Source organism: Onychomys torridus, chromosome 9 (assembly GCF_903995425.1).
Source record: "Onychomys torridus chromosome 9, mOncTor1.1, whole genome shotgun sequence".
Classification (NCBI taxonomy): Eukaryota; Metazoa; Chordata; class Mammalia; order Rodentia; family Cricetidae; genus Onychomys; species Onychomys torridus.
This window is the reverse complement of record NC_050451.1, coordinates 63,684,098-63,710,921: the sequence shown is the minus strand read 5'-3', so window position 1 is coordinate 63,710,921 and position 26,824 is coordinate 63,684,098. Positions and strand designations below refer to the sequence as shown.

Sequence of the window (26,824 nt, the reverse complement as noted above, 5' to 3'; positions counted from 1 at the left end):
ATTTGCTTCACTGAGAGTCTGCCATACACCCACCAGACAATGGGCCATGTATGAAGAACTCATTGAGTGCCAGCTTCTCAGAGCCTCCAGTTTGGTGTGGAGGGGGCAGAGGCTTGGCAGTCTTGTACCATGATAAACACGTACCATGATAAACACGTACACAAGATAGTCAGGGAGAGGTTCAGGCATGAGGTGATATCCAAGCGGTCCTGGAGGGTTAGAACTCACTGAAGAAGCAGGGAAGGGTATTTTGTAGGGAGAATAGACTGCATCATGCAGGTTGTATGTAGTGAGCTCAGAGCTCTGTATCAGTGAGTGGGTGTGGACTGTGAGATAGGGTACAGAAGGGGCTAGCATGTACTGGCAACACAGGTCTCACTTTCAGGGAGACACTGAGGCTTACAGCAGATCAAGGCATGTAGGAAATGACATCTGTAGACATGTGGTGCTGGGACCAATGCAGAAACAACAAGATTTGAGAGAAGAGAACTGATGGAAGTGCCAGACACATTAGCACACCCTGTAACCCCAGCAGTTGGATGGGTGGGAAAATACGTATAAGGAGTTCAAGGCTAGCCTCAGCTACATGGCAAGTTCAAGGTCCTCCTGGGTACATGAGACTCTGTCTATAAAGCAGTGTGTGTGTGTGTGTGTGTGTGTGTGTGTGTGTGTGTGTGTGTGTATACATATGAAATAATTAACAAAGCTCTAATTATTTATTGATTAAATAAATATATACTGAGCCCCAGTAATATGCCAGGCACTGTTCTATACTAGAGATACTGCCATGGGAAAGGCAGAAAAGGCCCCTGCTCTGACCGGGCTTCCATTCTAAGGAGAAGGCAGGGACATCAGAGGCATAAATAACACAAATCAAAGGTACCAGAGGTGAGTGTTATGGATCATAGATGGTAGAAGAGAGTGGGTAGGGAGACATGGTCAAGATAATGGAGAAGCTCATTGGTTCGTGCATTTCTGGTGATGGTATGTATTTACTGAGTGCCTGCTTTGGAAAGTGGTTCTATCATGGAGGAATGAAACAGACCTTATGACATTTGTCCCAAAGCAGACTCAGATACTGTTTAAATACAGTCACACACCACATTGGAACATATCCATCATTAATAGATATTTAAGGCTCTACTGATCCAGTTAGATTATAATGGAGCTAAAAGATATCTACGGCCTAGTATTCTCACTGTACCTTTTCTGAGCATATATGGCTCTAAATATGCAAGTGTTGGGGATGTCTTTTTGTATGCTGTGAATGTGTTGCTCTGATTGATTGATAAATAAAATGCTGGTTGGCCAGTAGCCAGGCAGGAAGTATAGTATAGACAGGATAAGCAGAGAGGAGAATTCTGGGAGGAGGAAGGCTGAGTCAAGAGACACTGCCAACCGCTACCATGAGAAGCAAGATGTAAGGATACTGGTAAGCCATGAGCCACATGGAAAGGTATAGATTTATAGAAATGGGTTAATTTAAGATATAAGAACTAGATAGTAAGAAGCCTGCCATGGCCATACAGTTTATAAGGAATATAAGTCTCTGTGTGTTTACTTGGGTCTGAGTGGCTGCAGGAGCTGGGTGGATACAGGGAAACTCTAGCTACATGCAAGTACTTACTAGTGTGGTATAGACCTGGATCATTCAATACAACAGCATGTTGTATAGATTTGTAGCCTAAGAGCAATTCATTGTACCAAGTATGTAAACCTAGGCTATCCTATGTAAGTTTGTTAAATACACTCTATGGTATCCGCATGACTAGGAGGTTGCCTATTTGTACACTTCTCAGATTATATCCTCATCATTAAGTGATGCATCATGTGTTTCACCCACCACTAAGATGCATCCTGCAAAGAATGGTCTTTGATAGAGCACAGCCAAGGAGCCTGACCTAGACTGGTGTCTTGCAAAGGCTGCTTGGGGAGGGTTATAGAGAATTCCCAGGCCCATAGTGGGAGAAGGTAAGGAGAATTAACCATCCCAAGCTTCTGTAGGGTGAGGGGCATTGCACTGGTGACTGAAGTCACCCATCAGGCGAGAGGCCTGCCATGCCCAGCTTTGCTCGGAAACCATGCTTCTGTTCTTTTCTCTTGCCGTTCATTCTGGTCTCCCCTAACCCCTGTGTGTATGATGTGCCACATTTATGTATGCATGCTTTGCATGTGGGTTGGCTAGTCTTGCTAGCCAGCTTGCTCTGGGTGGTCCCCTACGACCACACCCACCTGGTAGGTATCACATGGGTTCTGGGGATCTGAAGTCTCATCCTCACACTTGCATGGGAAGCACATTAATTTCGGAGTCATCTCTAGCCATTCACAGTTGTCCTCTCTGCATCTATCTGACATAACACTTGCCACCTTAACGGCTCCCAAGTGTATAATTCAGTGGGGTTAGGTGTGTCCACAATATGCAGCCATCATCGCTGTTCCCAGAGGATGTTTATTACTCCAGCAGGCGACAAGGCCACCCAGCAATAACACCCACTTCTACCTCCCCTTGCCCCAGTTACTTATTACCTACCTTACATCTCCATGGATTTGCTCATTTTGTATAATTTATGCAAATGGAAATAGGCATTGTTTGTTATTTTGTTTCTAGCATATTTCACAAAGCATAGGCTTTTAATCTTTCGGCTATAGGGTACATCAAAATTCCATTTTTATAGCTAAATAATGTTCCACTGTATGTATTAGTACATTTTGTTGATTGATCAATGATGGGCATACAGGTCATTCCCACCTCTTAGCCATTGTGGGTAATGTTGTGCTTAATATTCACGCATGAGTATCTGTTTCAGTTTCTATTTTTAATTCTTTGAGGTATATAGCTAGAAGCAAAGTTCTGGGTCATATGGTAATTTTTTTGGAGGAAACTCCATCTGACTTTTTATAGCATCTGGGCCATTTTACATTCCTTCCAGCAATACGGCACAGTTCCAAGTTCTCCAGGTTATTGGCAGCACGTGTTATTTTCTGCATCCTCGGAACACTAGCTCTAGATTCTCTCAGAACCTCTGGCCACCAAGTGTGCAGTCTCCTGCAGAGTCCCCCAAGTCCTCTGCTCAGTGGGAAGAAGTCAAGGGATGCCTTCTGAATTCCTGTCACTAATGATGGAGTGCAGAACGGGAAACAGGAGGACACTGGGTAGGAAAGTGGGTCAGCTTCTGCCTTTGTGACAAAAATACCTGAGATAAACAAGTTCAAGGAAAAACAGCTTTATTTGGGCTTGTGGGTCCGGTGGCTTCAGCGCATTTTACTCTTAGGCATGAACTCAGTAGGGACCACACAGTGGTAGAGAGCCATTTATCTCATGGTGGACAAGAAAAAGGGAGAGGTGGTGGAAAGAGAAGGACCAAGGACAAAAGAGAGTCTTTAAGAACATGCCCCCAGTGACCTGCCTTCTCAACTGGGCCCCATTTCCCAAGAGATTTATTCAATGACAAAGCCAGGGTCAGGCTCAATGACCCCATGTCTGAACTTTGCTGCCCTGGGGACCAAACATTAAAACATTGATCTTCCGAGGACATTTCAGACCCAAAGTGCTGTAGAACTGGAAGACTGGGGAAGAACTTGGGATCTCTCCCATTAGATGACCGTTAGAGGGACCACCTTCCAAGGACTCTGTCAACTCCCCATTATAGCTCTCCTCCTCATAACAGAATAGAAACATGCTCAAGGCAACAATGGAATGTAGAACAAATAGGCTGCTCCATCTTCTTCTCCCCATCTCTTCTCCTTCACCTGTGACCTCCAGTTCTTTCAGGTCCCTGAAGCCTGGCAAGGCAGAACCTAAGCTCAGTCCTTCCAGGCTCCCTTAGAGCAGGCCAAGTCCCGCCCAGGCTCTCAGTGTATGGTCCAGCTGGACCTAGCAAACCAGTAAACCATCCCAAGTCTATCTCCGTGTCTTTCTGTCTGTCTGTCAGTCAGTCTGTCTGTCTGTCTGTCTCTCTCTCTCTCTCTCTCTCTCTCTCTCTCTCTGTGTGTGTGTGTGTGTGTGTGCAATAGTTGATGCCAAGTGTCTTCCTACATTACTCTTCACCTTATTTTTTGAGACATAGTCTCAGACTAAACTGTGTTCAGTAACTTGCTAGGCTAACTGGCCAGCAAGTTCTGTACCCCTCCCCCTGCCCCGGGATTCTCTAGTTCCTGCCTCCCAGTGCTGGAATTACAGGTACACGTTGCTGCCCTCAGGTCCTCGTGCAAGCCCAGTGAGCACCGTGCCCACTGAGCCGCCTTCTCAGCCCCATTGCAGCTCTCTGATTTTGAGTCTTTGTTGACTACTATAATTATTCTGCATGGTGCTCAGAGTTCTGGAAGAAGCTACAAAACCACATGCAGGTTGGTTGGAGTCCTGTTTGGAGCAAAGCAGGGCAAACAGATGAAAGGACCAGAAATGGTTGATGTATTTCCATCACCCTGCCCTCACTGCCTAGTGAGCTGAAGATTGCTGAGCAGTGTGCCAGGCAGATTCTCATTTCCTACCCACAACCCACCACTGGGGTTGGCAAGGTGAGTGCTGCCGTGTGGCTGGATTTTGCAGGACGGGAAGATGCCTGCTGAAGGTCAGTACTTAGGAGAGCAGGGAGGGTCTGACTCCAGGCCCTAAGTGGGCTCTTCTCCCAGCAAGCAGATGACTCCTTCTGGCCTTGTTGGCCTGAAGCTGCTCCTGTAAGGACTCAGCCAGGCTTTCAACAATCAATCAAGAGTTTTCCTGAGGCAGCAGTGTGAACTGTTCACTAGACTTCTCAGGCTGTTATTTCAAAAAAACAAAAACAACAACAGCAACAACAAAAGCTTTCTCATTTGTTTGACCAATCAATGCTGAGGTCAACCACTCGGCCCCACCTCCCACAAAACCTCCACTCCCGTTCTGTCCCATTCAGCCTGGCAAAGCCCATTCCCCTGCCCCTCTCCCCCCATACTCAAATTGGAAACCTCTTTCTGTTCTCATTCGTTTGGGTTGCAGCAGTCATTACAGCCTAAACAATTAATCCCCGAATGCCAATTTCTTACTAGAATTACCCTGGACTCAACAGCTTATTTTCTTAGCAGTGAGGCCCAAGCAATTACTCCAGGCTTTTGTAAGCAGACCTGCTGTGCTTGGCGCTTTGCACGTGATCATCATTACTGGCTTCTCGTCTCTGTGCTGTGCGACTGTGAAAGCCCTCCCTGTGAAGCCTCAGCTGCTCATCTGCCCCTGGCCTTGAACCTGACTACCTCCTAACACTGCGTTTCCACTTCATGGCGCGCTCTAAGAGACAAGCTCACCTTGATCGGCTGTCTCGATTACCTGCTCAGGTATGAATTTTACCCTTTCTTTCTCTTGGAGGGAGGTGTACAGTGGGGGTGGGTCATCTAAGGATGACCTTGAGTTTGGGATCCTCCTGCCTCCACCTTCAAAGTACTGGGATTACAGGTCTATATAAGGCTATACCTCATTTTATGTGGTGCCAGGAACTGAACCACATCCCAAGCCCCTCCGTAATCTGCTCATGTCTGCCACCTCTTGTCTTCCTTGTCCTTAGCTTGTTTATGAATTAGACCTCCATTTGCACCAGTTGTTTTATTTACACTACAGCCTTGGGATAGGGGCCGTTGGGGAATTCATTATCCCATAAGGACCCAGCCAAGGGAATGAAGGCAGAGGGAAGTCTGAGCACTGTGCTTTGAAGCACTCCGGGGACCAGAGATGCAGCAGCATGAGTCTCCCTGGAGAAGGGCTAACCAGGAGAGCCTTTGCTGAAGAGGAGGCATGAACTGGGTCTTGGAAAGTCCAACGTTGGTGGCGAATCTTTGGCTTTGGCCCTGCTTTCCTCCACTGGATGTCCCCAGTTGCTTGGAATACTTGCTGCTGCCTGCTCTGCAGACACGGCATCTGTCTATTTGGACGCAGCTGCAAGACCTCAGGGAGTAAGGTGCCACATATGCCTGTCCTGAGTCTGTGATAGGTTAGTGGTAACCATGCAGATGCCTGCTGCCTGCTCCAGACATGGAGAAGAGCAGATTCTAGATACCCCTGGACATGTAAACTTTCTTGTGCTTGGATTTCTCTACTCATACAGTTCAGGACATCCTGCCTAGGGAATGGTGCCACCTATCATGGGTTGGGTCTTCTCACATCAGTTATTATAATTGAGACAATCCCCACGGCATGCCCATAGGCCAAATGTAGACAATTCCTCACTGAGACTCTCTTCCTGGGTGATTCTAGATTGTGTCAAGTTGATAATTTAAGCTAACCATCACAGTAGTGGATCTTTCCAATATACCGGTGGGTTTTTATTTTCCCACTAAATCCCTGCCACCTCTGATAAAATGAGTTAAGCTATACAACCAGACCCTTTCCATTTCACTCTCATTGCATTTACCCTATCACTCCACCATTTCGGTGTAAATTACCTTAAACTTCAAACTTTGTTTGGTTTTGGGTTTTTGAGACAGGCTCTCCTTTGGCACTCAGGCTGGTTGCCAACTCACTATGTAACCAAAACTGGCACTGAGTTTCTGATCTTCCTGTCTCTACCTCACAAGTGGGATTAGAGTGTGCACCGCCACATCTAGCTTTCAAATTTCTTTGAAACAGGCAGTATCTAAAGTCAGTCCAACTGTAAATCCCTAGCTCTGTACATCAAGGGCACCTTGGAGGGAGGCAAACAGCAGATGTCATCTCTGTCATTTGACAGATGGAGACACCAAGGTTGAGTGTTCAGACCCCTCTGGGAAGCAAGGAGGAGGGCTGGTAAGGCTCCACCCCTGCACTCTAAGCAACCCCCCTTGGCTAGGTATGTTCATAAGCTGGGGGTAAGACCCACGAACTAACCTTTCTGTTTCTTGTTCCTCCTGGGTTATTGGAGAGCAGCATGCTGCTGGCCTGTATGCCAGTGAGAATGCTGAGCGGGGGTCCAAGTGGCATTTATTTAATTGTCAGAAGCAGGTGGATCACTTTGGCTTTAATGAAGCAACCCCTGGATGTGCTCATCAGCCTTCTTGGTTACGAGGAGACCTGGGCAGGGTATGGGATGTGGGAGGGCAGTCTGGTGTTGACCAGGCTCGTGCCAACCTGCTTGCCCTCACACCACCATCCTGAGCGGGTGGTGACAAGCAGGCAGTCTAAGGAATGCAAGTCTCTGGCCCAGCCTTGGGGACTTCAGTGTGTGCTGTGCCCCTTCCGCAGCTGTTGGTGACTTCTGCCGTGCCCTGCCTTCCTGTGGTAATTTCCCTAAAGTTGCTGATGGAAACTTGTCTTTCTTCTATGGAGTCAGGATCCTTGAGGATAGTGGCCTCCAGGCTCATTCTGTGCCTCTCCCCCAGGCTCCCTCCACATTGGTGCCCTTTCCACACAGCCCTCCCCACAACTGTCTTGTAAAGGAATAACCCCAAAAAGGACAGGGCCTTAGGGGAGAGGTTTGCCTGATGCCTAGGGGGAAGCCGAGCTGAATTAGGTAGGGGGTGGTCATTAGAACTTCTTTCCTCTTTGATTTCAGGGAAATAAATTAAGCGATAACATGTGGCTGCTGGCACTAATGAGAAAGATGTTTCAAAGGACCATCGTTCTCAGGGAGCAGGTGCTACATTTGAGCCAGCTCTCTCAAAGGATCCTTTTCATCTTGCATAAAAAGATTGGTGTTTTCTTCTATCTGTCTGTCTATCTATCATCTATCTATCTATCTATCTATCTATCATCTATCTACCTATCTATCAATCAACCTATCTATCTATCATCTATCTATCTATCTATCTATCTATCTACCTATCTATCAATCAACCTATCTATCTATCATCTATCTATCTATCTATCTATCTACCTATCTATCAATCAACCTATCTATCCATCATCTATCTATCTATCTATCTATCTATCTATCATCTAGCTATCTACCTGTCTACCTGTCTACCTGTCTACCTATCTACCTACTATCTATCCACTCCCTGAAGGAAAAACAGCCTAGAGAAAATCTTCGTTCCCCTTGAGAGCTGGCCCCACTGTCAGGGCAGAACAAGTTGGCTATTGACCAGACAGCCACTAATCTCAGTCTGGAGTTAGTTCAAGTTTCAGACATTTTGTCTGTCAACCAGGTAAACCATTTGAAAACAAGGTCTGGTGCACAAAATCCTTTTCTATGAGACAGTTGTTAGTTGAGTATTTTAGTGAAACTGTGGCAATGGTTTCTCTCAGGTATTTTACAGAACTTGGAATTTTTATACAGTTTGAATTGAGGGGGTTGTGCTCTTTTTAGAAGCTTCCAGAAAACCTATTCTGAAAGTAGAAAAGGAAAACACACCTTAAAACAAGATTAAAAGTATGAACCACAGCCTTCTACCCATGGGATGGGTCTTTTAACAAGTTGTCATGTCTCAACTTACCCCTGTACACACAGGGTGTGATGTCAAGCTTTATGTCAACACATTTAGAGTTATTTGTGAAGACAGAATTTTAATTGAGAAAATGCCCTTGCTAGATTGTTGTATGGGCAAGGCTGTGGGGGCATTTTCTTTGTTAATGATTGAGGAAGGAGGGTCCAGTCCATGTGGGTGGTGTTACCCATGGGTTGGTAGTCCTAGGCGTATAAGAAAGCACAGGGAACAAACCAGTAAGCTGCGCCCCTCCATAGCCTCTGCATCAGTCTCTGCCTCCAGGTTCCTGCCCTGAGGTCCTGCCCTGACTTCCCTCAATGATGGACTTGACTACAAGCTGCAAGATGAAAAAAACCTTTCCTTCCTGAGTTGTTTTTGGTCATGATGTTTTACCACAGCAATAGAAACCTTACCTAAGACATGAGGCACAGAGATGGGGCTTTATTGTCCGGATTTTTTTCCTATATGAAACTATTTTATAACAAATATAAATTATTCCACAGATCCTTTTACCTAAGAGCATTTCATCTTTAGACAGTGTTTTAGACAATTGCAACAGATTGTACCCAAAATACTTTAATAAGATACCTAAATACTTTAATAAACACTAAAATAAATGCATAACACCACATTAGATACCCAAACACCATGAAGAGTCTACTGGAGGACATTAATAAGAATTTTTCACCTTGAGAAGCATAGTAATTTAATTTTTTTATTTATTACTGTTATTATTATTATTATTATTTGTGTGTGTGTGTGTGTGTGTGTGTGTGTGTGTGTGTGTGTGCAGGCATGTGCATGCCACAGCCCAAGTGTGGGGTCACATGACGACTCAAGGGCCAGCTCTCTCCCTCCAATCTGTTGAGGCAGGGGCACCCTCCTTGTATCTGCCACTGTGTGTACCCCAGGTTAGCTCCCAGGTGAGCTTCCAGGTCATTCTTCTATCTCTGCCTCCATGTGGCACAGGAATGCTGGGGTTATAGACACTCACCACTGCATTTGGCTTTGGAGGGTTCTCAGGATCGAACTCAGGTCATCAATCTTGTGGGACTAAGTCTGGCCTGATAACCACAGCAGTTTAGCCAGTGACTCAGAATCTGGAAGGCTACATCTTCACTTCTATATTACCATCCTAATGTCTGCAAGAAGCAGATTGATGATGGTCTTGAAACAATAGTGCGGGTCAAATTGTATTCTCCTCCTAAGATGTTCATTCACGCGACAGTCCTTCCCTTGGTGATGTCCGCTTTCCAATGACAACTCTCGCTAAGTACCCTATACATGAACAACTTTACAACTTTCGAACCTTCAAACAAAAAACTTCATTAGATAATAGGCTCCTTTTAGAAAACTATTGAGAATATTATTCACATTAACAAAAGTTTTCCCAGTTAGAAGAAAATGAAGGTTATGGCTAGTGGCAATTCTCTACTGGATCCTCTGACTGGGGTGTGGTTTGTGTGTGTGTGTGTGTGTGTGTGTGTGTGTGTGTGTGTATGAAATCTCTATTGTGTCTTCCTGTTAATTAATTACTTACAAACTGGGAGCCACAAAGGAACACCCTTATAAGAGAAGTCCCTCATAGAAATATACAAAGAAGCAAATATTGCTTATAATGTTAATGTGGAAATAACACACATTAACAATCTGATTCACTGTGCAATATCACACATCGTGCAGCCTCTAGAAGATTCCACTTATGGTCTGAATGAGAATGGCCCCCATAGGCTCAAGTTGAATACTTAGTGCCCACTTGGTGGAACTGTTTGGGAAGGATTGGGAGGTGTGGCCTTGTTGGAGGAGGTGTGGCCATGGAGGTGAGCTTTGAGGTTTCAAAAAGTCCATGCCATTCCCAGTCTCTCTCTCTCTCTCTCTCTCTCTCTCTCTCTCTCTCTCTGTCTCCCTTTCTGCCTCGTGTTTATGAATCAAAATGTAAACTCTCAACTACTGCTCCAGAGCCATGCCTGCCTGGCTGCTGCTATGCTTCCTGCCATAATGGTCATGGAGTCTCCCTCTGAAACTATAGACTCACAATAAACTGTTTCTTTTATAAGTTTCCTAGGTCACGCACGGTATCTTAGCATAGCAATAGAAAAGTAACCAAGACACCATTACATGCTCATAAATGACGGAAAAAGAAGTGCATGCCATGTTTAATTATGAAAAAAGTTTTAACAATACAATGGATTCAGGACCCAGAAGCAGGGCTGTTCTTGATGGTGCATGAGCCTTAGGGTAACAGTCACTTGCCGATCTTCTCAAAATGCGGGTTACTTCCTCCTGCTACCAACATTCTGAGGCACTGTATCAGAGGTGGGGGCCACATTACTGCATTTGGATTCTTGGATGATCCTTAGGGATGTAGTAGAAATGCTATTTTATGGAAAGCTCTGTATTAGCATCTCCCAAAGAAAATAACACCCAAGAGTGGCAGAAGAGAGTAGTACACATAACTAGCTACCCTGGCTCGTCCCTTCCTTTGGAAGTCTACTTCAAGGATGCCTCTTTTCCTGGCTCCCAGCCTGTCACATCACATAGGTCTTCGTATTAAGTGTGGATGGAGATAAGGAGTACCTTTCCATTTTGCCTAGGTAATGGGAGGGTACGTAATAGAAAATAAATGCTTGCTGTTGGCAGTATTTACACAGCCATGCCAGAGTTGGCTCTCGTCAAACAGGAATAATGACTTTCTCACCCAAACTCTTTTAAAATAGCCCAAATCAATGAATTTTACCTTTCAGACACAGAAAACAACTATGGTGATTATTAATATGTTTGAAAATCTGTATCATATAGGCCTATCATGAAGTGTGTTTATTTGCATAATTATAAGCAATTTTGCTTCTTTGTGTATTTCTACGAGAGAACTCTTTTATAAGGGTGTTCCTTGTGTACCTACAGAAAAGTCTCCTTTATGGTTCCCAGTTTATAATTAATTGACTGGAAGGCACAATTGAGGTTTTGTGTGCATACATGTAAAACACACCCCAGTCAGAGGATCCAGTAGAGAATTGCCACCAGCCATAACCTTTATTTTTTTTTCTAACTAGGAAAACTTTTGTTAATGTGAATAATATTCTCAATAGTTTTCAAAAAGGAACCTATTATCTAATGAAGTTTTTTGTTTGAAGGTTCAAAAGTTGTAAAGTTGTTCATGAATGGGGTACTTAGCGTGAGTTGTCACTGGAAAGCAGACATCACCAAGGGAAGGACTGTCACATGAATGAACATCTTAGGAGGGGAATACAATTTGACCCGCACTATTGTTTCAAAACTACCATCAATCTGCTTCTTGCAGACATTAGGATGGTCGTATAGAAGTGAATATGTAGCCTTCCAGATTCTGAGTCACTGGTTAAATTGCTGTGCTTATCCGGCTAGTGAGATGGTTCAGCAGGCAAAGGCATTTGCCACACAAGATTGATGACCTGAGTTCGATCCTGAGAACCCTCAAAAAGCCAAATGCAGTGGTGAGCATCTGTAATCACAGCACTCCTGTGGCCGTATGGGAGTCAGAGACAGGAGATCAACTCAAAAACACACCTGCTGGTTAGCCTGGAGTACACAGAGTGGTAAATACAAGAAGAGTAACCCTACCTCAACACAATTCTATTCCTAAATGAAAATGCATCTTAGATAGTGTTATCAAATTAACATTTGAACATATCTCAATATACAGAGTGAAAGTGGGGAGCACTTTGGGTTTGGGAATAGCTATGATGATAAAAAGGTCCTCCCAGCCTTTATTTTATCTGTGATGGTTAGCTTTAATTGTCAAATTGACACAACCTAGAATGGCCTGAGATGAGTCTCCACTAGGACATGTCTACATTTGGCTAGCCTGTCTATGGTGGATTGTTTTAAATTCACTGGTGTTGGTAGATCAAGTCCATTATGGGCAACACCATTCCCTAGACAGGGGTTCTTGAACTATATAAAAATGAAGAAACTGAGCTCAGTACAAGCAAACAAGTGAGTAACCAAGAGGCTTGTATACACTTACTCTCTCTCTACTCTTGGATGAGATGTGACAAGCTGACTGAGTTCCTGCCTTAATTTCCCCATGATGATTAGGACTGTAACCTGGAATCATAAGCCAAACAAACTCTTTCAACCTTAAGTTGCTGTTTGTCAAGGTGTTTTATCTCAGCAACATAAGAGAAGCTAGAACCATATCCCAATTATGAGATAATTACATTGATGCTTTTGAACTTCCTTAATGGACTGAGACACTGGGCAGTATCCTGAGCACAGGAAACCTCAAAGCCCACCTCCATAATGACACACTTCCTCCAACAAGGCCACACCCACTCCAACAAAGCCACACCTCCTAACAGTGCCACTCTCTATGATATTATGGGGGCCAACTACATTCAAACCACCACAGTCAGGCTGGCCTGGAAATTCACTATGTAGTCCAATTTGGCTTCAAACTCATGGTAATTCTCCTGTCTCAACTTCCTAAATGTTGGAATTACAGGCATGAGCCATCACGCCTTGCAATTAACTGGTATTTGAGAAAATGCGTATTTTTCTCTAAGTGGTCTTTTGGAAAAGGTGCACCAATTGTCACTTCTAGCTGTAGTTATGTTCATAACTTGTGATTATTTTAAAATTGTCTTGTCAAGAGGGACTTAAATCACACCCAAACCCAAAGCCCAATGATTGGCTTCTCCTCCCCACTTCTGCATGCTCATTCCTAACTATCATTTCTCTACAAAATTTCCACCAAGTCTCTCGAAAATCAATAGCAGGTAAGTTTTCTGAAAGGCGCCGCAATTTGCTTGAGTCTGAATGATTACAGCATTCTGCAGATCTGCATCTGCCAGAGTGAGGGCCTCGTCCAGCAGTCTGGGGAAAGGAGCTGTTGTTAGGGAAAGCAGAGAATGTCTTGAGACCCTTGCTATTTTTCAATGAAGTCATCAATGTGGCTCACTCTGTGAGAGGTGTTATTTCTGCACAATCCTTTTCCCATTGACTAATCAGGTCTGTGTATCAGCAAGAGATTCCAAGCAGATGAGCGGAATAGAGGTGATACGATTTTCCTTTCTAGTTCAGTACTTTTTTGTTTTAGAAAAAAACCTGTGGTGTGGCCCGATGGGTACCTCAGATATACACGCTAATTTTTTTATGTATTATTTTTATTTTATTTTATGTATGAGTGCTCTATGTGCATGTACGACTTTATGCCAGAAGAAGGCATCAGATCCCACTATGGATAGTTGTGAGCCACCATGTGGATGCTAGGAATTGAACTCAGGTCCTTTGGAAGAGCAGCCAGTGCTCTTAACCACTGGGCCATCTCTACAGCCCAATATACATGCTAATTTTAGCACCCACTTCCGTGTATCAAAAATTCGGTGGAATTTTCCCTCTTTAACCAAGTTCAGAAACTGCAGACCTGCATCATCAAGAATCCTCATTGTGAATCCATGTTCCTGTAATTTTACACACACACACACACACACACACACACACACACACACACACACACACCTGTTTCTTCTGTTTTTTGGGAGGACAAGAATTTGGTATCAGTTTCTGAGCATTCTTAAAAAGGCTGTCAACAAAATATTCACAACTCCTTTGTCTTTAGAGGTTTATAAGACCCCCTTTTTTTCCTTTTCAAAGCAATTCAAGCAAACTGTGTAGCACAGTGCTTGGCACTTGGAATGTGCTCAGGAAATGTAAGGTGATTAAAAACACAAACTAAAAATTACACACACAGTCTCACTTAAGTTCCCCACAGCAGAACTTGAGATAAGTACTATGAGGCAGTAGTTGACTTGGGGGTGGCTCCAGCAAACAGAGGAAGGAAGCACAGTCAATGCAAGCAGCAGGTGTCTAGCTCCACTAGGAGCCTTGAGGAATACAGAGAAAGCCTCCCAGAATGCCCAGCAGGGACTGGGGTATCATACCCATGTTTATATACATGAGGGTAAATGACACATGCTCTTAGCTCAATATTCTACAGTGAGATAGAGTACATTTGATATTAGTCCTCAGCCAGTTGCCTGGGTTGTGGGTTGTGAAGAGTGAGTGTAACGAGACATCATATCAAGAAGTACCAAAAGTTACAGAATTTTAATCAAAGAAAGAGAATGCTTACCCACCAAGAACTCATCCATATTGGGCAAGCTCATTAACCTTTCTGTTTTGATATTCTGTGGGGTGGAACGTGATAATAATACACCTGTTCCTAGTAACAAATGCTCAGTTCCACAGTTGACAGTTCTTGGACATAGACAGCCTGCCTTCAGGAAATGGTAGCCCTCCATGACTGTTATTGCCATGACTTATTGTCCTGAGTATGGCCGAGACAGTGAAAAACCACTGTGTGAGGGTTTCAGGACACATGGCTTGGTTCAGCTTGGGCTATGTCACATGAATACCTAATTTATGGTAAAGAAAGCTGAGCTTCTTGAGTGGTTACTTGCCTTGGACTCTTCAGCACATCTTGGTCAAGTCCTGTGAGATACTTTGAGGAGCCATGATGTCTGGGTACACGGTCAAGGAGTGACTGGGTTAGCTGCTCTGCCTGTTGTAAAGCCTATACTGTTGAACTGGTTTGGGTTCTGTCTCTGTGGGACCATCTGTGTAAGCTAACCCCCTTCCTCCCACATTGTGCCCTCTCCTGCTTCATCAAGGGGGCCAGGCCTACCCCTCCCGTCTTAGACCACTCTCTGCTAGCTAGGATTCTGATGCCCTGGCCTGGAGACAGCCCAGCAGCACAGAGCACATTCCTCATCATGGACTCGTGATGTAAAAATACATCAAAGGACCCAGGGATTATTAAGAGATACAGTATCTGGAAAATACACCTGACATTCCCAGTTAGCTCACAATTCTAAATTATCCAGGAAGAACCTGTTCTACTAAAAACACAGAGCTGGTTTCTGACGGTGCTTTCATTCTGGGCTTACAGCCAAAGTGAAAATATAGCCTTTGGTAACAGAACTCAATCTCTCCCACTGTTTGACCATCAGGAGTGGTGGCTGCTTGGCTTTGGTGACTTCCTGTGGACTCTCATATGTGCCCGAGTCATGTATCATCTGCATGAGCATTTTAGATACAAGAAACTGTTGTTCCTTGGATGTCCCATGGTGGCCCAGCTGGAGAGCAAAGTCCTCCAAGATGATGCCCAACACTGCTGGCGGGCCATATTACCAGGGCACCGTCCTGTACCAAAATGCCTGTTCCCTCATGGGATTGGCACAGGCAGAGCAACAGTCTGAATGCAGATCATGATCGCATGTGAGATCTGTCCCTGCAGCAGCCCCATCAGCTGTGACTTTGGACTGGCTGCATGATCTTTGAGCCTTATGGTTTAGCCTTAGACTTTGAACTAGAACCTTGTTCTAACCCTCCTCCCTTGATGAGCATGCTTTATTGTCCTTTGACAGGGAGGTCTTCCATTGCTTTAACTTTAGCGCTGCCTTAGTTAACTTCCTGTCTTAGTTACTTTTCTTGGCTGTGCTAGAACACCACGACCAAGGCAGCATAAAAGGCTTATTTGGGTCTTATTGTTCCAAAGGGTTAGAGTCCATGATGGTGGGAACAGATGTGGGAGCAGAAGCTGAGAGCTCACATCTTGAGACACAAACAGGAGGCCCAGAGAACACTTAAAATGGCTCAAGGTTTTTTGTTTGTTTGTTTGTTTTTCTCTGTAGTTTTGGTGTAGACCAGGCTGGATCCACCTGGCTCTGCCTCTGAGTGCTGGGATTAAAGACATGCACCATCCCGCCTGGCTTGGCTCAAGGTTTTTGAAACCTCATAGCCCACCCCAGTGACACACCTCCTCCAGCAAGGCCACACCCTCTAATCCTTCCCAAACAATCAACAAATGAGGACCAAGTATTCAAATACCTGAGAATTATAGGGGGCATCTTGCCCAAACCACCATACATTGTAACATCTAGTTTGAGGAGTTTGTTTGCCCATCCAAGTTAGACACAAGAACTGGGTCATATTTATTTACATTATGCCAAAGATTTCAGAATGTGTACCCCTTGGCAGCAGATATACCATTAATTTTTGGGAAAGGTGTTTCTGATGAACTCAATAGCAATGACTGCAGGCATGATTACCACAGACCAGGCGCTGAGCCAAAGTGTTGTGCCCCCCCACCACACACCACCATTTTATAAATGAAAAGAAACGAAGCTCACGAAGGTCAAAAATATCACTCAAGTCCAGAGGTTCCTAACCCCAAAATAATCGATGTTGGAGGAAAGGGAAATGACAATTACCACAGTTTGATCCCGGCACATTGTGTATCGTGTTGACTTATCATTCTGGACCCCAGAAAGGTGTATAAACGTTGCATTTCCATGAGGAACTAGGAAGAGACACGCTCACGGAAAACAGAATTGGAGTCCAACCTGCTCTGGCTCTAAATCTCACAATCCCCTAAAACACGGCTTCCTTCCCAGCTCTACCATTTGTGGCTCCAGGCAGCCATAGGAAATTAGCGCAGTCTTGGTGCAGGGAACCCCTCTGTGGTCTTACTCTCCCGGGCTGCACACAAACTTTAACTTTGATATGCCCTCCATCATGCCCTGAGCCGCAGAGGTGAGTCTCCATCCCCCAGGAAGACCTCTTGTCCAGGACCTGGCCTATGGAAAAGGTCACTGCACTGCCCGGGGCAAGATGACCTCTTAAGTATAAAACACTGTCTCAGACAGTTGCTCCCTATCCTGCCTCTGTTGTTAACTGCCCGAAAAGTAGTCTGTCTGAACTGGGGGCAGCTGTTCAAATCTCTCCGACCTCTCTGTGGGTTTCGGCGGAACTTGAAGCCATCAGTTCCTCCCCAGATGGTGCTAGTTGGTAGAGAGAGCCCAGGCAGGGGAATTTCACAGAATGGGCTCGAGGCTGCTGGGTAAATGCAGGGCAGCGAGCGGAGGTAATCTGCTCACCTCTGCACCGCTTCTAGTTCTAGCCTGTTCTGCAGCTCAATCTCTAGCACACAGCTAACCAAATTACTGCCCCGGGCTTGGGGCTTCCCGATACGTGGCTCAGGAGCCTCATTCGCAATCGCCATTAACCAGAAAGGCTGCACAGCTGTTTGGAGCCCATAGGGTCATAGAATATGTTTGCAGAAACCAAAGGACTGAAAGAGATTGTAGAGCCTGCGGTATAAAAGTAGAAGAGGGTAGACTTCTGGGCTCCCGGTCCCTGCCCCCGCCCCCGCCCCTGCTCCCGCCCCCGCCCCGCCCCTGCTCCCGCCTCCGCCCCGCCCTCAATTTCTCAGGCGCTAACTAGTGGTGATATAGCTCCAAACTGGTAGATCTGGGGAAATGTTGAAAAGACTGAGAACGGGACCCTCTGATGTGGGTAAGAACTGGGTAACCCCACATACCAGCTCTTCAACAATCTCGTTGCAAAGCTTTGAACTGCTTTAAAGTGGGCATTCACACCGAACACTCCAAAGGCTACCTCTCCGCCTCAGGTCCTCGCTCGCTCCAACCCCTGCTGCGCTGCGTTAGCGAAGCCCCCGGGCAGTCCAGGGTTTCCAACACAGCAGCGGCAGGAGCCGCGTTTGGCTTTGCCAGTCTCCCATCTCTCCTTTCTCGGCTTCCTCTCCTTAGAGGACTTCCCTTCTCCTCTCTTCTCCAGCCCCATCTTCTCCTCCCCCATCAACTCCTCCTCCTCCTCCCTCCTCTCCTTCCCTTCCTACCGCTCCTCCTTTCCCCACCTCTTCCTCCACCTCTTTCCCCACACCACAGCAAGCACATTCATCCACACAAGCTGCTCTAAGGATTGAAAGGCACATAGACTTGAAAGGAATGGAACTGGACACCCCCAGTTTCAGATGCACTTGAAGTAAAATCATCAGTGTCCTGTTTGTCACTGTGTGTGTGTGTGTGTGTGTGTGTGTGTGCGCGCGCGCGCGCGCGCGCTCACGCGCTGTGTGTAAACCCAAGGTTAACGAGTTATAAGAAAGAACAATGGCAGTGAGGTCAGGTACTAATGTTCTTGGGCCCAGTGCAGAGGAGGGCACTGGGTGGCAGCATCAGACGGGGCCTTTCAGAAGTTTGCCAGAAAAGTCATTTCTTTTTAACAACCCATTTATCAAAGCTGTGGTTAAAGAGGAAGGAGGAAGTCACCCAGCCGCCTCAACTCACTGCGGGCTTGGAAAGAGCCGAGGACGCGGATGAGAGGGGTTCAGGGGAGCGCACAGACCCTTCCCTGGAGAACCCTGGCTACAGGAACTGTCTGTGACAGAGAGCAGGGCTGCCTTGGTGGCTTGGCCAATGGGAGAGGAGCCAGGAGAGAAAAGCTTCCTTCCTTGGAAAGGGGCTGCAGATACAAGGTGTATGATCTGGAGGCAGCCTGGGGGTAATGCAGCACCTGAAGATCGCTAGCCCGAATGCTGCCTCCCTCCAGGAGTATTTTTTCATGGGGTGCAAAGGAAAACTGAGGGGCACCATTTGGAATTCTGCTCTAGGCAAAGTGTTCCAAGTACAGGCAGAGACAAGTAGACAGACACAGGGGTTGGGGAGTGAGTCTCCTACCCATTTCTAGGCAGGCACTTAAACCCCAGTGTTCCAGGTCAGCCATTCCTTCTAAAGGACCCTTTTAATTACAGAGGGGTTGTGGGTGTAACAGCCTTAACCAGAGTATCTGCAGTCCCTGGAAGGCCCTGTTTTCCTCCTTAGAAGGAAAGGAACCAGATGGAAGGAATCCCAGGTTAATGAAGGTGACCTGCAGAAGCATAGTAGTTACAGGCTTTTCTCTGCTCACTTGTGAATTATAACTCAGCACTTGCTTGCAGTCTTGAAATGCTGTTAGAGTCTCAAGAAAGCCCAGCGCTCTTTCCACACAGTCTTCACGGCTCCCTTTGTAGCTCCAGGCAGCCCAGCAAAAGGAAAGCAATGGTCTCAGTCCCTATCTCATGTCCAGCTGCTTACAAAGTCCAGGAAAGCACCACAGATCAATAGCTATTCTGGGTTAACACTGCCATAGCTTTTTTTTTTCTTCCCTCCAAAAAGAGGAAGCCCCTCCCCGCATAGATCACAGCTTATTATAGCAAAGGCATATTTATGTGGTCTATTTATGAACATGGACATTTAGGTAGAGAACTCTTTGGAGTTTGAATGGACTTCTTCCAATCAGCAGGCCAGTGGTGCTTTTAGATAGCTGTTCTCATCAATGAATTAACTAATTAATTAATTAAAACAGTTAAAGAGCCTGAAGCTGTGTGCTAGCTTCAGGTTGAGAGGCAGGTCTGCTGACCCTCCATCACCTGGTCTCTGGATGAGCAGAAGCTGATGGAGACCCCACACAGTTTGCCTGCTGGGTGGGTCCCTCTGCCCACAGTGGCCCTGCTAGTTCTGTGTGCTGGGACCCAAGCGCTATGGCACACAGCACACTGTGTCTACTTACAGTGAGGCTGTAATGAGCGGTGTCCCTAAGGGGACATTAATGGGAAATGAAAAGACAAACGAGCATATATATGAAAAACCAAGCCATGAAAAATCACTCCTCAAACGCACATGGCATCTATTTTTCTGTTCCTGCTTATGTGATCTTAAGTTACCTTAAGCTTTAAGTGACACTCTTTGAAGAGCCTATACATTGCATACAGGAATATGTGTGTGCACTCGAGTGTGTGTGTGTGTGTGTGTGTGTGTGTGTGTGTGTGTATGTGTGTGTTTAGAGATGAGATTGTTACAAACACATTCATCATTGATTCATTTCCCCAACATACACACATGTACCCACTATCTCTTAGCAGCTTCTGAAAGCTGTGGAGGAACCAGGACAGCTCTCCCTGTGTCTATCTTGAAGATGAGGAAGGGAAGGCTCAGAAAGGTTGAGTCATTCAAAAAAATCACACAGCTGTCCAAAGCTAACTCAAGCCCTGCACCCCAACTCTGGGCCCGTGGGTTGGGGGCAACAAGACTGTTTGCAGTCTACAAGCAGGTGTCATGGAAGAAAACATACATGGATGATTCCCCTTCTGCCCCCCCCCAGCAAGCTCTAAGCACCCCCTTACCCATCATTGGGTGCAGTCAGTGAACCACATAAATTCAAACGTTAGAACTGCTATGTCTCGTGATTTTAAAGGTATTAAAATGCAAAACAGGAACAAACAACATTTCTTGCCACAGGGAAGTAACTAATATAAGTTGACAAAATAATGAGATTGGAGTAAGGTCTCCAAGTAGCCCTGAAATGGAATTCGAGAGTATTTTTAATATGGATGTGCTATGGACTTGCTCTGTCAAGGATGATGGGGAGAGAATTCTCATTTATAAAAACCAAGCTATAAAGAAAACAAAACAAAACACTGAACAGGAGGCAAGAGATGAATGGGCAGCAATGAGGGGGAGAGCACACATGAATGCTTCAGGGAGATTCATGAATTCCTCACAGCCTGGGTACCGCAGAAAGCCAGTGGCAGTCTTGGTATATAGTCCAGGTCCCCTCCATCACAATGCCCCCAGGAATATGGCCTCAGAGGCTCCGGCAGCTGTCAGTTTAAAGACTTCCAGGGGGAGGTGGGGACCACTTGTAAGCACACTGATCTGCAGTAAGAGGGCTGTGGACCATTCCGGTCGGTCATGGTAGTTTATCGTCACGAGCATCACTCAACACTGACCAACCCCCAATGATCAGAGTTACAGATTTGGTCTCCTGGAGACAGTCCCGGACTCTGCTGCAGACACAGCCCCTCCCCCTGTCCCTCAGTCTCCCAGTACAGTGAAGACAGGTAAGCAGCTGCCTACTGAGTCCTGCATTATTTTATTTTCTGACCATTTCATCTTTGGGGAGTTTAGCTGTGTGCTCCCAGCATGCCCCTTTCCCTGTTCCCCAGCTTCCCCATATCCTTAGGCAGTTAGTTGGCTCTTCATTAATTTCCCCATCTGGACTGCGACATGTAGAGGTTCTTCTAGCCCTGCATCTTGGCTTACAACATTGGCATGAAGGGATGAACACAGGGGAAGCAGCACCGAGCGAGCAGCGAGGCAGTCCCTGGCAACTCAGCAGCCTGCAGGCTCCAGGCAGCCCCCGGCAGCTCCTAGCTGCCTTCATTATTACACAATTGAAGCAAAGCCCTCCTTCTCCTGCTGCTGCTGCTGCTGCTGTCCTCGGAGAAGGCTCACATCTAGCTGGCAGGAGGGAAAGGCGCTAAACTCCTCCTCCCAGCAAAACACACACACACACACACACACACACACACACACACACACACACACACTTAGATACAGTTTGAGGACAAGGGCACACTCCTGCAGAAACGGCAACTCCCAGGTCCTGTCTCAGAGCTCCCCAGTTCTGCACGGCCAAATCCTTGTTACTGACGGGCGGGATAGATGTCAATTTGGGTAACTTTTCAGATCTTTACTCGTGGGCACTGGTCCACAAATGTTTGCAAGGGAGGTAAGGGCACCCTCCCTGCCGCCCCCACACCCTGCTCGGAGGACAGTGTGGGGCAAACACTACATGCCAACTCTGCTGTTGCCTGCGGGTCCAGGAAACATCACACAGTCACGGTTGAAGCACCACGCCACCCAGAGAGCAAGAAGGAGCCGAGGCAAGCGAGAAACGGCGTCAGACCATCACGATCCCAGCACCAGCAAACTATTTGCATGAGCTCCCTAATAGACGTCTCCTGAGAAAAGGCTAGAACAACCCCATCCCCCCCCCGGGGCGGGGGGAGATGGCTAGAAAGCTTAAGAGGAAGTGACTCACCTTTAGGTTGTGTGTGGGGTTGACCACACAGACAAGTTGCCCAGCAGCAGAGAAAACCCGTTTAGCCTTGTAGTGCTGAAACCGGAGGTGAATGAGATCCAACACAGCCCCAAAGCACTGGGTAAAGAAAAGCATCACAACTTTTGGGGGGTTGTTGGCACAGGAAGGCAGCGGAGGGAGCTCTGAATGGAGCCCAGCCTCAGAGACACACTGCTCCAGCCCGGCTTAGCGCGCCTTCATATTCATCATCAAAATAAGATGGTTAGAATCTTGCAGCAGCGAGGCAGCCAATCAAAAGGACAGAAATGTTATCCTTGAGGTGCAGAGACAGCCAATAACAAATAACTCCCCTCCTGAAACTCCCTGATGAATTGAGCCTGGCGGAGAATGTATTATTGAACATTACCATAGATCAGCACATTGCATTTATCTTGTGATTACAGCCAACCATACATAATGCTGGGGAGATAGGCTGACAAAATTGATTGCTTAATGTGTCTCCATTTATTAATTGACTTAATTTAACATGAGAGCCTTTCTTAGTGCCCCGAACACCCCCCCCCAGAAAAAAAAGTAAAATATTTAAACCTCCAAACAGGAAAGCATTGTGCTCCAACAGGCAGATGGGTTAGGCAGCTTGTGGCTCTACTCACCAGAGCTGCTGGGAGAAAATCAAATACTACACGACACTGATTCTGGATAAGGATTTGGCAGCTGCAGAAATGTGTATCTTTCAATCTTGTGCTCCGACTCTCTGCAATTTGGATTGTAGCCCCTTGATAATCTAATTCCCCACTCTTTATGCAAAAATATCTGACAAATGAATTTGGAATTGAGGGGGGAATGCATATATATATATATATATATATATATATATTTCAAAATACAGTAATCACTGAGCTCTTTTATTAAAGCATAAAAATGCACAGAGCTCGCTTCTAAAAACAATGAGATCCCTGATGCATGAACACACACACACACACACACACACACACACACACACACACACACACAGAAAAACCTACTCAGGGAAGAAAGTGGCTTGTACATCAGCTGAATAATTACAGATGCAGAGAACCTGTGCTTGTCACACATTTGCATATTGGTGGGCAGCAAATTGCTAATTAACCAGTAGATTGTTGGAGACATTAAAGGAGAGATTAGGAACACAGGCAGCATAGCACTTGCTTGTTTGTGTGAATGCCAGCAGCATATTGTTGTGTTAGAATAGGCAGAGACTGACTGGGCCAGTCCTCGGCTGCAGCGGAGCACTGGCCACCCCATGCCTAAGGTGGGCTGTTGGTTCCTGAAGGAGGGTTTCTAAGTGGTACATGGAGGACTTTGGGCTTTCTGGGAACAAACTCCTTGGTTTATTTAGTCTTTGCCACAAAAGCCCAAGAATTGGGACAATTGAGTTTTAGTTCATAGGCTTTTTCTGCCTTGAGCAGGTAGATAGACTCCAGGGCTACTGTAGGAGGCTCAGACTCTGGAATGAGCTGCAGCCTTTGGCTTGAGGCTGTGGCTCCTTCCTGGACCCTCACTGCACTGGCCCGGGACAGCCAACACAACATGGTAAACTTGCTTGAAACAATATCAGTTCAGAGACAAAACAAGACTCTACTGCTCCATTCACAACATAAACTCTATAGATGACACTGTCTCCATGGCAAAGGGCTAGATGTGTTAGGGTCACAGGACCTAGGTTGCAATAGATACAGACTCTTGATGACCCCAGGACACCTGAAGCTGTGACCCAGTCAGGCACTTAAGAACAGACTAAAACACAGTGGAAAAGAACGTTCCCCGGTTTAGAAGACCAAAGCAGAGCCCAGGTTTATTTTAACTTGATTTTAAAGCCAAATCAATATCTGAAGCAGGGGTTCTCAACCTTTCTAATGCTGAGACCCTTTAATACAGTTCTTCGTGTTGTGGTGACCCCCCCCATTATAAAATTACTTTCGTTGCTACTTTGTAACTATAATTTTGCTACTGTTATGAATCATAAATATCTGTGTTTTCTGATGGTCTTAGGCAACCCCGGCTGTGAAAGGGTCATTTGACCCCCAAAGGGGTTGCAACCCAAAGGTTGAGAACCACTGATCGAAAGTGACAAGTTGAACAGCAAATGAAATAGGAGGCTAATGTTTGCACTTTAACAATAAATGCACCAGCAAAATACATGACAGTGTTTGAACCAAACAAACCTGAATCAACGTATCCTAAAAATAGGGTGTACATTCCTAGACCCACAACCTGGGGTCTCGTTTGCTTTCTACTTTGCTGTGGTGAACACATAACCAAAAGCAACTTGAGGAGGAAAGAGTTGATTTGGCTTATACTTCCAGGTCACACTCCATCACTGAGAGAAGGCAGGGCAGGAAGGCAGGGCAGGAACTCAAGGCAGGAACCTGGAGGCAGGAACTAAAGCAGAGGCCATGGATGCTGCATACCTGCTTGCTTTCTATGGCTTGCTCAGCCTGCTTTTTTATATAACACAGGACAACCTGCCCAGTGGTGGCACTGCCCACAGTGGGCTGGGCCCTCCCACATCAATCATCAATCAAGAAAATGCCCCATAGACTTGCCTACAGGCCATCTGACAGAGACAATCCTTCAGTTAAGGTTCTTCTTCCCTGATGGCTCTAGTTTGGTTCCAATTGACAAGAAACTAGCTGGCACAGATTACTTGAAAATATGTAGTTTATAGTCAGATTTTATAAGCAAGTGTTCCTAATCTACAAAATTAGAAACAACTCTCAAAAGTTATATCATTTGTAATAAACTTCAAGTAATTAAGCAGAATAACATTCAATGCTTTAATTGTCTTTTGGGGTGCTTTTTGGTTTGGAGGTTATTAATATATATATATATATATATTGTGTGTGTGTGTGTGTGTGTGTGTGCGCGTGCGCGAGTGCGTGTACACGAGTGCACATGCATGTAGAAGTCAGAGGACAACTTGCAGGTGTCAATTCTTTTCTTCCAGGATGTGGGTTTCAGGGGGATTGAACTCAGATTGTCAGGCTTGGGCACTGAGCCTCTTGCCAGCATCCCTTTTTGGTGCTTTGCGATGGGATCTAATATAGCCCCAACTGCTGTGGGATATCTTTCTGTTTGTTGTGAATATGTGTTGCTCTGATTGGTCGATAAATGAAGCTGTTTGGCCAATGGTGGGGCAGAATAAGGTTTGGCGGGGCATTCCAACTGGAGAGACAGGAAGAGGAAAGGAGAGGCAGAACAGCTGCCAGCCGCAGCCAGGAAAAGCAAGATGTGAAAGAACGGGTAAGCCATGGCCATGTGGCAACATATAGATTAATAGAAATGGGTTAAGTTATAGGAGCCAGCTAGTGAGAAGACTGAGCCATTAGGCCATACAGTTTGTAAGTAATGTAAGCCTCTGTGTATTTACTTGTCTGAGCAGCTGTTGGACCAGGCTGGACACAGGAAAACTTCCGACCACACCAGACTGGCCTCAACTCTTCTATGTGGCCTAAGATGACCTCCTTTTACATCATGAGTGTTGTGATTACAGGTGTGCATCACTGTGCCTGTTCTTTTTTATTTTTTTCAATAAAAGTGAGCATATAGACTAGATGATGGTAGCATATCCCTTTAATCCCAGCAGCAGGGAGACAGAGGCATGTGGGATCTCTGTGAGTTCAAGGCCAGCCTGGTCTACAGAGTGAGTTCCAGGACAGCCAGGGCTGTTACACAGAGAAACTCTGTCTTGAAAAAACAAAAAACAAACAGAAAAGTGAGCATATGTTCCTCTGGGCCTCATGAAGCATGCTTCAGAAGATCTAAACTTCCACTTTGACATTCTTGGTTAAAACAGAATTATTATTTCATTTACTTATATTTTTGTTCATTTTTGTTGTTGTTTTCTTGCCTTATTAGAAGTAAGTCAGTGACAGTGGGGATGTTTTGCCTTTCTCTTTCAAAAGGTACATTTAAAATAGAATGGCTGTAAGCAAGCTAAAGAAGCCATCAAGAAGAACAAAGGCTGAGTACTTTGAGACATAGAAATGGATGCACCTTTTATTTTGAAATTTGATTAAAGACTATTTCAGAACAGTTTCTGGTTGACAGGAAACTTGAAGGGAAGGCGCAGGGAATCCATCCCCTATGCCTGTGCCCTCACACTTGGATAACTCCCGCACCATCAACGCCCCCACCAGAGTATGGATGCTCCCTTGTAACAACTGGTAAAACCCCACTCACACATACCTACAACACGGGTGTACAGCTGACATCAGGATTCATAGCATGCGGAGTATATTAGGAGTCTGCACATATGTATAATGACAGCTCTGTCACTGTCATACCAAAGAGGCATGCTGCTCTGAGAACCCGGCCCCCTTCGCTCATCCCCTGCCTTCTTCCCAAATTCCTGGCACCACTGTCCTTTTCACTGTAACTATTGCCTTTTCCAGAATGTCCTACTACTAGAGCCATAAAGTGTGTAGCCTTCCCAGAATGGCTTATTTCACTTAACAATGTACATTAGGAGTGCTCTGTGTTTTCTCATGACTTGACAACTCATCTGTTTTCAGGGCCAAAAACAGGTATGTTTTTCTGAACATACCACAGTTTACCTGTTCTCCAACTGTACAGTATTTTTATAGCTTTCAGGATTCCAAGAAATTATGCATGAAGATGCCATACACATCTGTGTTAGTGATTTTTCTGTTGCTGTGGTAAAACACCATGGCCAAAGCAACTTACGGAAGGGAGCCTTGCACATCTTTATTGTCTTTTC

The 26,824-nt window shown here is 45.6% G+C and overlaps 1 protein-coding gene across 1 annotated transcript in view; it reads right to left on the bottom strand.

The window, feature by feature from the left end:
- The window catches only part of Siah3 (siah E3 ubiquitin protein ligase family member 3), a 68,009-nt gene extending 45,686 nt beyond the window's left edge, over positions 1-22,323 (bottom strand). The window contains exon 1 of the mRNA XM_036199130.1: positions 22,066-22,323. Within this exon, the coding sequence (XP_036055023.1) occupies positions 22,066-22,200 (135 nt within the window). The 5' untranslated portion in view covers positions 22,201-22,323. The remainder of the gene's footprint in view (positions 1-22,065) is intronic.
- Between the last annotated feature and the right edge of the window lie 4,501 nt (positions 22,324-26,824).